The following is a 12,614-nucleotide window of genomic DNA, read 5'->3' on the forward strand; positions in this document are numbered from 1 at the left end:
TCCTTAGAAGTCGTTCTCCACTGACAGCAGTATGATATAATCTAGTCATGTCTATGGAGTAAAACGGATAGATATAAACAAATTCAGACCATGCCATCTGAAGATATCCCCCGCCACACAAAAGTGAAATTCTACGATTAACCGTTTCCAGAGTATAAATATGCAAAATGGTAATTTGTATTCCGGATTGCAGACGGAACATTTCGTTCCGCAGCCGGTTGAGAGTTAAGCTTCTCCACGATGTATTTTACATGCGGGGAAGATCTCAAAGCCGCCGGCGCCATGGTAGAAGCTCTCCAATTATGTTATGAGTGTCAATTTACCCTGGTGGAGAACTTGAGACGTTTTAATCAATATTGGCCTGGCGATTTCGGATGATTGGAAAAGCGGAAAAACTTGCAGTGGTAAATAATATACGGACTTCGCGAAACTGTATTGTAGAAGTCGAAGAGGGAGGCCGGGTTGGAGATGCATAGCTAATTGAAAATGTTCCGAAGGTTTTTGGGATGATGTAGTCTTACAAAAAGACGTTGAACGTTTGGTAGCCGACATAAAAGCACACCGTTAAATCCTTAGTAAAGCCGTTTGATTTTAATCCAATGGCCAAAAATCTTTTCAAAAGTAAAGATTCGAAAAGCTATCTAAATTCAGACACAACACATCATGTCTCTTGCCCCATCTCGTTAGCGCCTTGAGCATATTTCAGTGAAATAACTTTCGAATTGATTGTAACATGGTTCCAATTCAAATGTTTAATAAACATCGTGAAAAATCACCGCAATGCTCTCCTGTTCCTCAAATCAAACTCCCTTTGGCTTCGCAATCATGCACTTTATAATTCTCTGACAGATATTCAAGTATGTTATTCCTGGCTTTCAAAACTTGGGAAGCGTAGGTAAGGTTATGGTTCCTATTCCGCATGAAATTCCAGTATATCCAACCATTGAACGAGACTTATGCGAACCCACAATGATATGTTGCGATTATTCGTCCTTTTGTCGGCTGAAGAAGTTCGATGTGCTAAGATGCATTCAAGTCGCTGTCATCAGGTTCTCTTCGAGATGTAGGACTTATATGTATACATGAGAGATATTAGACACGTACTGAGGATTTGACGAATCGAACCAACGATTGCGAGAGATCAACTGAAGATTAGGTTCGCAGGCCATTGGTACAAGAAGAGATCTTCAATACTCTCGGGAAGATCTTTGATACTTCGTTTGTGGCTTTAAAGTATTGGATACTCTTAAGTATTTGAAGCGACGTATAAGCCATGATTGACTTCAATGGAAAATGGTTATTCTTTATGTAAGATCTTATATATCGTCGAAATAGCCAAATGTATGGACTCGATTCGAGCTAAAGTTCGCATGTTTTAATCAAGTAGGTAGCGTGATGGAACCAGGAACGGGCCGGATAGAAACGTTTTCATGGAGCGTATAGTAGTGCTTCATAGGTGTCATAGGCAGTTCGGGACATCGGATATTCGAGGGTTCAATGACAAGACAAGATATAGTAGCTACGAGCTTGAGTATTTGCCAGGATATAATTCAAACTCATTGCAGCCTCCAAGAAAGTCCTCTCTCTCGAATAGATTGAAGTTTTAATTTCATCGAATAATGTATAAATGTATGATAATGATACCACAACAAGCCCTCCTTTTATTAATAGGACAAGTATTAATACCTATCCCGATTCCCCAATATTCATCTCAGAATCTTCCCAGGTTCATGGACTCGCTGATACACGGTATCGATAAGTACCTAGTATTCTTACGATACGATACTCGGCCATCAGATAGAAAGGGAATTAATCTAATCGCCATCTACGTCACCCAAGCCTAGAAATCTTTTATATGGGGCGTTAAGGAAAGCACCCAGACCCAAAGCCCAAGCCCTGTGCCCTGTGAAGCCACTCTCGCCGGTAATACCTAGTGGGCTTTTGATCACTGCCGACAAAGTTGCCAACAATCCAATCAAAATGCCATGGGGATGGGAAAAGGTAAGATGAATGAATTGAATGAGTAAAAGAGTCGACGAGCCCACTTGATATCTTTCAGAGAATGGATGCCAGGTACCTGACCAGGCTGACCGAAGTACAAAATCAATAGATCGGTGGAAGTCTGCAAGACCAACAAAGCACATAAACTCCATTAACGTGCTTGAAGTTTCTCAGGGTCCAATGGTCCAATGTTGGTCGATTGAGAAACTTTTCACGTGTAGCCATTTCTTTGGGCAGCAAAAGTGCAGATGGGAGTCTACTCAACAGCCCAATGAGATTCGTTAGCGAAAGTTAAACCATGAGTGAATCCTTGAACCCTTCGTCACCTTAACCTGTTCTTGATGAAGCCTGCTTCTGTGCCCTGTCCCCTCTCTCACTCTCACTCTCACAAAACCCAAGATCCTCGAAATAATATCCACCACCGTTTTCCCTTTCTCGAAAGAACCTCAATACCGAGTAATAATAATAAGTCTCGAACTTTATGAAGTTTGTTATTGTTGTTACATTACATTCCAGCCTCCTTATTTTCTAATCGTGAAAATTTTAAAAATATTTCATCCCCGGAAATCAAACGTCTTTTCGAGATCGATTAGCACTTGTTGGTTGGCTTGATCGTAATTCGTACGCCCACCACGTTATTGATCACTTAAGCGGGGTACGAGGTTCACATTGCATCAACTGAGTCGTTTCGCATAAGACATCGATTTTCTCAGCTGAACATCAACTCTTCAAATCTTTTCACAATTTGAAGAGAGAAAAAAAACACCATCTCTAGACAGTTTCATCTGATTTTTGAAAATCAAATTTAGCTCATCATGTCTAGAATGGGAGATCCTTATCGTACTTCCTCGGAAGCCCTTAGCAATTATGGCGGCAGCGGCCGTGGCGGCGGGGCTAACCGTTGGGATAATGAGCGACTTGCTTCGGAGCGCGACCGAGTTCGTTTTGCAACAGAACGAGAAGAGCGAGATTCACGATTTCTTCGAGCTACCGCTGGTCATACACGAGAACGATCTTTTGATGATGTTTATGAACGTCGAGGTCCACGAGGATATGAAGAGGAACGTGAACACTATGAAGAACGAGACTATTACGATTCACCAAGATTTCAACGAGAACCAGAACCAGGAAGAAAAAGACATACAACTATTACAATGGATAGAGAACGAGAGAGGGAAAGAGACGAGTCCCCGCCTCGAAGAGCTGGTGGCAGACCAGCATTTTTGAGAAGACAGAGCTCCCTTGATACCTTTGACCGCAAGCCGTTGGTGCGATACGAGAGAGAAAGGGAGATGGAGAGAGATGAGTATGGTCCTCCTGCCAGACGTCCAGATCTAAGACCGCCTCCTTTGACACCTGTTCCACTGCCAAGAGGTAGAGGATTACCACCACCGAGACGATATGCCGAAAGAGATTACGAGGATATCAAGGTTGCCGAACCAGACTTCTATGGCGATGAGGACTTCCGAGCTTATCCGGAAAGAATCAGAGAAAGGGAAATTGTGAGACGAAGGAGAAGAAGTCACGAAAGGCGAAGCCATAGAAGTCACAGCAAGGAAAGTCGTTCAACCGCTACAAGAAGTGTTCGAAGCGAGAGTGTCAGCTCGTCAGATAGTGGTACCACGATCTCGGTGAGAAGTGAGTTTCCTAAGAAGGGAAAGACAAGAATGCCAGCTAGATTGGTCAGCAAGAAAGCTATCATCGATTTAGATTACCCTTTCGAAGAAGAGGTGAGCCATCCAACATTTATCCACTAAGCAACTTATACTGATTTAACAGGGTGATACAATCATCATTCAAAAGGCACTTGGAAGAGAGAATATCGATGAAGTTATCAGATTAAGTGAAGAATATAAAACAGCTGAGAGTAAGTATTTGTTTTTCATTCCCCCTTTGACCACTGCATCAAAATGCCCCTAACCCCATTCTACAAAGAAAACAAAGTCAAGGAGACGAAAGAGGTAGAGACAACTCTAACAACATACCTCGTTGGTCCAGAACTCGAAATGTCCGGTGGCCGATCAGAAGCTGGGACCATAATCGAAGAACGTACTGAGGTTTTCAATATTCCACCACCTCCATCAATAATACACCACGCTCCTCCACCTCCTCCATCAGTACACTATGCGCCTCCCCCTCCACCAGAGCCAGTGCACTATGCACCCCAACCTCCACCAGCGCCAGCGCCAGCTCAATGGGCACCACCTCCTCCATCGGTTGTGTACGCACCACCTCCTCCACCAGTTATATATGCACCACCACCGCCCCCTCAACAAAACGTTGAGATTCATGAAACCACCCAGATAGTGGAGCGTTCTCCATCTCCAGCAAGAAGTGCATACTCACACCATAGCCACCATAGCCACCACAGCCACCACACTCACCACCATCATGACCCTGTCATATTGGAAGGACGCCCTCGATCGGTAGATGAAGAAAGTGTATTTTATGAAAAGCGTGAAATCATTGAACGCACGGAGCCTATTGGTGCGATGACCGTATCACGCTCTCATAGTCATCGTAAAGATGAACGCTCAATTCGAGCTGAGATCAAAGCGCTCGAGGCAGAGAAGGAAGCCCTCAAAGCGGATCGACGGGCTAATCGAGAGTTACGACGCGCAGAGCGACTTCGTCGTGAAGGTGCCCGACACAGTGACAGCCAGTTGGTACTTTACGAAGATGAGATTCACGATGGAAGAGATGTGACCATTGTGAGAAGGGAGAGAATCGTGGAGCCTGAAGGAGGTGTTAGGATCGAAAAAGACCGAAAAGGTAGGATGAGCATCAGTGTTCCCAAGCATGCCTATCGTTAGGTGTCTTGCCTGATTGAGGTGGGTCACTTGGCATTGGGATGGATGGTTTTCGTGAATGAGGCTAACCAGCTTGTTCTTCACAGCACCTCCACCAAAATTGGTTAGAGCCATGTTGGCTACCCTTACTTAATTCCTACCATTTGAAAACCAACACATTTCGTTCTTTACGTCAAGCGCATAATGAGCCGAAATGCATTAATAAATGGCGTTGATCACATAGGAATTTCGTGGTTGGATCGGATTGAGCTTATAGGTTTTCTACGCAAGCAGAAATTGTACTTCTTTTTCTATTTCCTTTGAACTTTATGACAGCATGCCTTTTAGACTGTATTTGACATGAAGAGGGATTTCATGGGAGGGATATTGGACAATGAGTTTTGCGATGGTATCTACAGCAGCAAGTTGACGTTTTTACTTTCTCGGTTCGAAGATACACTAGTTTGGTTACGTACAGCTTTTTGATTGCTTCACTCTTCATTCTTTTTATTTTGATGTTTTTTACAACTTTTTGGCTTTATTGATGATGCGACTTACGAAATCTTTTCGATAATTGGTTAATGGATGGATCGATGGACGGGTGGGGAGATGGATAGGTGAATGGGCCGGCGGATGGCTAAATAAATGGTTGGGTGGCGGGCGGGTTTCTACGCCCTGAAATGGTCTATGAAAGGAATATCTAGTGGTAGTTTACGAAAATGAGAAGATGCAAATTTTATGATTATGACTTCGGTTATGGTTATGAGTATAAATATGATTATGATACTCTGATGGTTCTCTAGGTCAGATCTTTATTCAGATTAGATTTTGGAGGGGGATTTTGTATTTATGAAAGGGGGGTTTGGGTGAGGTGTTGAATCATTATTAGTGTCTGGATGGATGGATGGATGGATGGATGGTTGAGTGGATGGATGGATTGATGGATTGATGGATGGATGGATGGATGGATTGATGGATAGTTGATCCTGCTGTTATTTTAATTGTGATTTTTATTTTGCGTTTTGAATCTGAGATTTGAGATTTGAGATTTGAAAGTTGTAAAGAATACAAATTATATAAGTTTTCAAACTAATATGTACATACTCGATTCATATATTTACTCCTTTTATTTTTATAAAACAAACTATGGCTTTAGAATTTTCCAAACTATCGTTGTAAATTATATGGATACCTTTGAATATAGATTATATCATACTTATTCGTAAATGCTTGGTGTGCTCAATATGATAGCATTTTGACCCCGAAGCGCCGCGCTATGCATCCTATCCTAGCCTATCCGTTATAACTCCTTTCCCTTTGATGCAGTCCATATTGATTCATATTCTCCATGTAAACCTTGGATTTCCAAATCTTCTCGGTTAAGCTATCTCCGATTTCTTTGCGTCGTCTCGCTATGCATCCCACCAACTTGCTTTCAGCCTTCATCAACTAGTCCATCCATTGAAACGTAGTATGTCAACTTTGAGCCAATCTAGATTCGAAAATTTGCCCCAATGCCCAACGCCAAAATTCTACTCCTCTCAATTCCACCCCTATTTTATCTTCCTCGCTTTAATATAATCCCTCAACTGCTCCACCCTCGTTACGAAAAACATCCTCTTCGCATCATTCTTCCAAACCAATACTCCTACTTCTTCGGCATATTTCGCACACCCTTCATACTCCTTCTGCCCGTCAAATTCCTTGAACAAAAACCCCGGCACTGCTTTCATTCTCTCGTTTTCCAATTGCCAGAGACGAATTTGATCAACGACCGTAGGTGGTAATACTGGTCCTCCATGAGCTGCAGTAGAGGCTTTGACGAGTTGCGGGTGCGCATGGGTGGATAAGTAGGTGATTATTTGATCGGAAGTGATACCGTGAGATATGGCAGTACGTATGGAATCACGAGAGACGCGGCCGCTGACCATGTTGGGGTATCGAGTGTTAAGTTTGGTAAAGAGTGAGAGGACGGCAATTTGAAGCGGAGAATTTGTGTAGGCGTATAAGCGGTAGTTGGTTTCAATAATTATGAAGCCCTTTTGGTTAGCGGCGGATTTGGAAGCGGCATCGAAACCGGCTGACACGGTACGAAGAGCGCTGGCGTCTGAGGTGAGGGTCGTAGCAAGACGAGTTGGGAAGAACTGTGTGGGAGCGGAAGGAGGGAGGTAAATCAGGCCAAAGTCGATGAGGTTGCCGAGCATATTGTGTTGAGCATCTGTGAGGGTTGTGGTGCTATATGCACGTCCGAGTTCAAGGGAACCTAGCATGAATAGGAAAGAGAGTACATCAACGGAATCCATTCCCATACTCTCAGCATTTTCAATCCATAAAAGAAGTAAAGTCCAGACTTGCGCATTGGCTTCTTGTAATAAAAATGAGAATCCAGCTTGAGTGATACCCACACTTCGCCCTCTTGTAACTAACTTTCCTGCATCGAGTAGTTTCTTAACTGAACCTGCGGGCCCACTTCCTTCCTGCCCGGAACCTGCTGCAACATTATTGACCATATAATGTAGAATCCCCTCCCATTGCATTCGAGCATGTACATCCAAGAAATCTATATCAACGTGTGGCGCAATGTGATCCGACGAAGGAACTCCAAAAGATTGATGATTCCCTCCACCAGTAAGTGCCAGTCGTAAAGAAGTTCCGAAACTTTTAGTCAGAGCTACAGTCTGAGGATCTTCTCGGCTCAGCGCAGTAATATCGACAATATGCAGTCGCGATAGTAAGGATAGGGCTTGATCTTTTTGCCTGTAAGAGTTTAGCTTGCAACATCATCTTAAGCCAGGGTACAAACCTCTTGCTCTTCGGTTGCACCCATTGATCCAGAGCTGTGAGAGGTAAAGGCTTGGGCATATAGAGTAGTGCCATCACAAAGGATTTGGCAAGATGAGGGAGCATACGCCTAAAAATGGCCAAAGAAGTGGAAGGTTGTTGATATAGTCGTCTAAAAGTTGTACCTGGTAATCTTTCCAGGTACTCAAAAGAAGCAAGAGTTGATACAGACATATTAAAAGTACTTCTTTCGTATTGTCCGTAGTATCATGAATTCATCATTGCTGGTAAGAAATTCAAGAAATTCAACAGCCTCGCAGGAGCAAGTAGCCTGGTGGTGGAGATTTTGAGCTTGGACCACCACCATCACCATGTCTTTGTTCCCTCCGGGGAAACATCGGTCCGGGAGCAAACGGATTTGAAGAGTGAGGTATCTAAAATCTAATGACATTTATTAATTCATATATCCACGTCTCAACTCCACCATTACTCTTCCAATATGGCTGCCCTAAGATTCGTGAGATCAGTGAGTGGCTGTCATACAACCAAAAATGTACTGATGCTGATATCGCTACCTTTTGCCTAGGTTCTGAAATCATTTCAGGAATCATCGGGACTTGAGCCGAGGTACTGTTTTCTATACATTCTTGGTTGTCACTTATTATAATACAGCTCCGGACCAGGCTCATTACAAGTGTTTAGCCGTCTATCAGTTTGAGCAAAAGGGCTTTCAGCCAGTATCTGAGTCAATCTAGGACAAATGGTTAAAGATTGCTGTCCATCGGGCCTCCTCAACATCATGTAACATTGTACTTCTCTGTACTAGATAAATCTAGAACGTCTTTTGCTTCTATCTTCGTAGCACCGGTCTTGCAAAAATCCTGACTGACATTCGACTGTAGACTTTTCGGTGAAAATGTAAGGTGCCATGGCATATTGTCATTAATTTGAATATCATTGAAGTTTCTGAATTGACCTTGAATAGCTTCGAGTCACAGGAGCAGAGCCAGGACGTGTGGATTTTGAGCTTGATATCAAGAAGGAGCATACTGTAAGGAAGCTCTGTCAACCATAATGCCCTTTCATTCATTTATTCTATACTAGAACCGTTTAAATATCATTCATGGGGGTACAATTGCTAGCATGGTGGACCTAGGTGGCTCACTAGCTGTTGCGTCAAGAGGTCTTTATGCTACCGGTGTTTCCACTGATTTGAATGGTAAATGTCCTATGCCTGCAATACAGTTCCAATTCTGTTATCTAATTCAAGTCCAGTCACATACCTCAATTCTGGTGGTAAAGTTGGAGACGTATTGAAAGCGGTAGTGACTTGTGACAAATGTAGGGTATTTTCTCATCACTGTTACCGTTCATATCTCTAACATAAGTTAGTCGGAAAGACGTTAGCGTATACTTCTATTCAGTTCACGAATAGCAAGGGCGAAGTAGCAGCACGAGGAAGTCACACAAAGTCGGTCTTCACTTCAAATATTTCGGGTTGTCAAACTAAACAAATTCATAACAGATACGTCGCACTCGCGTGGAAGGAACCAAAAAATATAGTTGAGGAACTGTCACCTCGTCCTTAAAATGCCCACGTGCATCAGCCTTATATGTACGATGCGATACGTTTGCTCTAAGCTTAAAGTCATTTGTGTTCAAATCATCATTGGCAAGCGTCTCCTGAACGCGGAAATATAATTTTAAGCCCGACCCGACAATTTGGTCCCAGAATTATGGTTCAGGTCACCAGGGCATTGGAGATTTGTTTAAAATTGTGGCTTTTCTCGGATTTGCAAGCATATGCAATTTATCATGGGATGATTCATTATTTCTGCTAGGATTTTTCAATTATTAGGTGAATTTACTGTGGTTGATTGGTTATTAGAAACTCATTCAAGTACCTGATGCATTGTTTGACCCCACGAAATTGTCCAAGAACAAGCTGTCGGGTTCTTTTCATAGGTCATGAGGACTGCAGCAGACATTAAAAGAGCACGTTACACAGCTTGTGATCTAGCTAATGATTGGATTAACACTACTCTACGAGGAATTACACACTTTTACCACGGCACAGTGTCAGACCGGTTACAAAGCAGAATGTGAAATTACATAGGCTAGCTACTCGACACAGCTCTTTCATTTGTGTCATCAATTTTTGATATTCTTAAGCTCTTCCATGCCCCGCATTGTCTTTGGCAGATATTTGTGTAAGTGGCTTAAGCCGTAGCGGTGTGTCTTCGGCGTTTGTGATGGTTTGAAGACTTAGTAGTGATGAGACAAGAGTCTGAACGGAAGGATTGGCTTGCTTGGCCAATCATCCCATCTCCCGGTGTAGCAATTTGATGGTAACATTCAGTGTTGCCTTACATGCACCATGATTTGAACCCTTTGGAGTAAATTTGTTATACGACTCGCGTTGGGTGCATTGTACATATAGATAGCTCTCGTATTCACGCAGAATTGAACATGTCAAGTCCATGCAGCATAGGTATCGCAAAGCTACGGAAATTTAATCTTTCGCCGAGGAATTACCCCAGATTTACTTCGAGGACAGATGAATGTAGTAATCAAACTCGAATGGGTGGGTGCAGCTAGATCATGCACCTCGCCTTAAATCGTTTCACACTATAGCGAATCAATTCTACTCATACCGTATTTTGGCGCATTTCAACGAATTAACGAATCTGTATGAGCATGGGTCTCTCATTCACTAAATTACCCCAATATCAAACTTAAGGGTTTGGTTCAGCACGTGTAGACAAGCAAAACACTAAGTGAATACGGCAGCATATGAGTGGTAAATTACCTACTGCCCTACCTCAGGTAGCTCAAATTCGTTGCTACTTAAGCAGTTCAAAAGTCCAGGTTCGAAGATCCAGCTTACAACACAACACAACAACAACCTCAACACGCCTTTACATTTTGATATATCTTCAATCTTCAGCACTATTTCATCGAGGAGTCGTTCACTCAATCATAATGTGGTACACTACTAATGTTTATGTTATTTGCGCCTTCGCTGCAATAGGTAAGTAGTTCCCCTCGGATGGAAGGCAAGAACAATTAGTAATATCTACAGGCGGTGGCCTTTTCGGCTTCGACATATCTAGTATGTCTGGTGTTCTTGGAACGCAAGCATACGTCAGATACTTTAACAATCCTCAGTCTTATAGTCAAGGAGGAATAACCTGTGCTATGCCTGCTGGATCTCTCATCGGCGCTCTGTCCTCCTCCTTCATCGCCGATAAATGGTCTAGACGGGCAAGTATTCAAATCGCATCGGTCATTTGGATTCTTGGCTCAATGTAAGTTTCTATTTACAGCTACATAAACGAAACTAATATCCTGTACAGTATTCAGTGTGCTTCAGTCAATGTAGCCATGCTGGTTGTTGGTCGAGTCATTGCTGGTATTTGTGTTGGTATTGCTTCTTCGATCTGTCCTGTCTACCAGTCTGAGATTGCACCAAAAGAAATTAGAGGTAGAGTTGTCTCCCTTCAACAATGGGCAATTACATGGGGTATTCTCATCCAGTACTTCATTCAATATGGTGCTTCGACAATTGGAGGTGGCGCGAACAATCCAGTAAGTACGATGTCATTTTGGAAGAGCTAGCTTACTAACAAAACTCTTTCCACAGAACCAACCCACTTCTGCATTTCGAATTCCTTGGGGTGTACAAATTGTTCCAGCAGTTATTCTCTTCTTCGGCATGTTCTTCCTACCGAAATCTCCTAGATGGTTGGCATCCAAGGATAGATGGGAAGAGGCCATTAAGGTCATTGCGAACCTTCATGGTGGCGGTGATGTCAACCACCCAAAGGTTCTCGCGGAATATCGGGAGATTGAGGAGGCACTTCGATTCGAACGCGAGGAAGCTATCAGCTCTTACAAGCAGCTTGTAGCCCCACGAATGATCAAGCGTGTTATCTTGGGAATGTCTATCCAAATGTGGTCTCAGCTTTGTGGAATGAACATCATGATGTACTACGTCGTCTGTAAGTATTAAGCACCGGTATGATACGATATGCCACTAATGATTCTTTTAGACATCATGCAGGGTGCAAACATTGCCAACCCCCTCGTCACTGCCTCAATTCAGTACATTCTAAATGTGATGTTGACTTTACCTGCAATCATCTATCTTGATCGCTTCGGACGTCGCCCGGCCATGCTCATTGGTTCCTTTCTTATGATGACCTTTCTTTTCGTTGCTGGCGGACTCCAAGCAGGCTACGGCGAACCTAACAACACAGATAGGACTCGGACTGAGCAGAACCAAAATCTTACGTGGGTCGTTCACGACAAGAAAGCTGTATCATCTGCCATCGTCGCTATGACATACCTATTTGTTTGTGCATTTGCAACAACCTGGGGACCATCATCGTGGACCTACCCAGCCGAAATTTTCCCAAATAAGATTCGTGCAAAGGCTGTCTCTCTCGCAACCTCGGCAAATTGGTTCTGGAATTGCGTCCTCGCTTTCGCGGTTCCGCCTCTGCTGAAGAACATCAACTGGAAGATGTACATGATCTTTGCCACATTCAACGGACTTGCTTATATCCACATTTTTCTTACAGCACCCGAGACTAAAGGCAGAACACTCGAGGAGATGGACGCCGTTTTTAATAGCGGTTTGCACGCATGGCAGTCCCTTCCAAAGGAGTCGAGGTTGGATAAATTGGCGAAGGACATTGAAGAGGGAAATCTCAAGGTTGTAGCTCCCATTGGTGGTGCTGGTAGAGTTGGTGAGGTTACTGATGAAAAGAACATTCATCACAACGACGGTACACTTGCTCCAAATCACGCTGATCATAATCATGGCGTCACTGACATACAGCATGGTCATCATCAAAATGATGAGAAGAACGTTCGCGGGCGCGACGCGGCAATCTAACTATGTGGGCAAACGTCACGATACGTTAAAGGATGATTGCTAACGGCATCTCTCCTCTTTCCTCTTGAATACCTAGTGATGGTCTTTAATTAGTAATATAATCTTCCATAAGAAGATTCCATTCTTGGGCAGGGTTTATGGCC

General features: G+C 43.2%; 6 protein-coding genes across 6 annotated transcripts; 4 read left to right on the top strand and 2 right to left on the bottom strand.

The window, feature by feature from the left end:
- Nucleotides 1–1,152: 1,152 nt before the first annotated feature.
- SS1G_04593 (predicted protein) lies at nt 1,153–1,275 on the bottom strand (the record flags this gene model as incomplete). The annotated part of the gene is made up of 1 exon (XM_001594735.1): nt 1,153–1,275. The coding sequence occupies one exon, from the start codon at nt 1,273–1,275 to the stop codon at nt 1,153–1,155; it is 123 nt and encodes a 40-aa protein (XP_001594785.1).
- Nucleotides 1,276–1,980: 705 nt separating this feature from the next.
- Nucleotides 1,981–2,296, top strand: SS1G_04594 (predicted protein; the record flags this gene model as incomplete). Its single annotated transcript, XM_001594736.1, has 2 exons — nt 1,981–2,001; nt 2,168–2,296. 2 exons carry the CDS (start codon nt 1,981–1,983, stop codon nt 2,294–2,296), a joined length of 150 nt encoding a protein of 49 aa, XP_001594786.1.
- A 520-nt stretch (nt 2,297–2,816) lies between these two features.
- Nucleotides 2,817–4,944, top strand: SS1G_04595 (hypothetical protein; the record flags this gene model as incomplete). The annotated part of the gene is made up of 4 exons (XM_001594737.1): nt 2,817–3,731; nt 3,781–3,868; nt 4,000–4,773; nt 4,898–4,944. 4 exons carry the CDS (start codon nt 2,817–2,819, stop codon nt 4,942–4,944), a joined length of 1,824 nt encoding a protein of 607 aa, XP_001594787.1.
- Nucleotides 4,945–6,343: 1,399 nt separating this feature from the next.
- Nucleotides 6,344–7,652, bottom strand: SS1G_04596 (hypothetical protein; the record flags this gene model as incomplete). The annotated part of the gene is made up of 2 exons (XM_001594738.1): nt 6,344–7,547; nt 7,594–7,652. 2 exons carry the CDS (start codon nt 7,650–7,652, stop codon nt 6,344–6,346), a joined length of 1,263 nt encoding a protein of 420 aa, XP_001594788.1.
- Nucleotides 7,653–8,070: 418 nt separating this feature from the next.
- SS1G_04597 (hypothetical protein) lies at nt 8,071–8,978 on the top strand (the record flags this gene model as incomplete). Its single annotated transcript, XM_001594739.1, has 5 exons — nt 8,071–8,097; nt 8,557–8,622; nt 8,676–8,790; nt 8,847–8,917; nt 8,964–8,978. The coding sequence occupies 5 exons, from the start codon at nt 8,071–8,073 to the stop codon at nt 8,976–8,978; spliced, it is 294 nt and encodes a 97-aa protein (XP_001594789.1).
- A 1,707-nt stretch (nt 8,979–10,685) lies between these two features.
- SS1G_04598 (hypothetical protein) lies at nt 10,686–12,434 on the top strand (the record flags this gene model as incomplete). Its single annotated transcript, XM_001594740.1, has 6 exons — nt 10,686–10,879; nt 10,928–11,159; nt 11,215–11,572; nt 11,624–11,675; nt 11,835–12,322; nt 12,415–12,434. 6 exons carry the CDS (start codon nt 10,686–10,688, stop codon nt 12,432–12,434), a joined length of 1,344 nt encoding a protein of 447 aa, XP_001594790.1.
- Between the last annotated feature and the right edge of the window lie 180 nt (nt 12,435–12,614).

The sequence above is a fragment of the Sclerotinia sclerotiorum genome, genomic scaffold, assembly GCF_000146945.2.
Source record: "Sclerotinia sclerotiorum 1980 UF-70 scaffold_5 genomic scaffold, whole genome shotgun sequence".
Taxonomy (NCBI): Eukaryota; Fungi; Ascomycota; class Leotiomycetes; order Helotiales; family Sclerotiniaceae; genus Sclerotinia; species Sclerotinia sclerotiorum.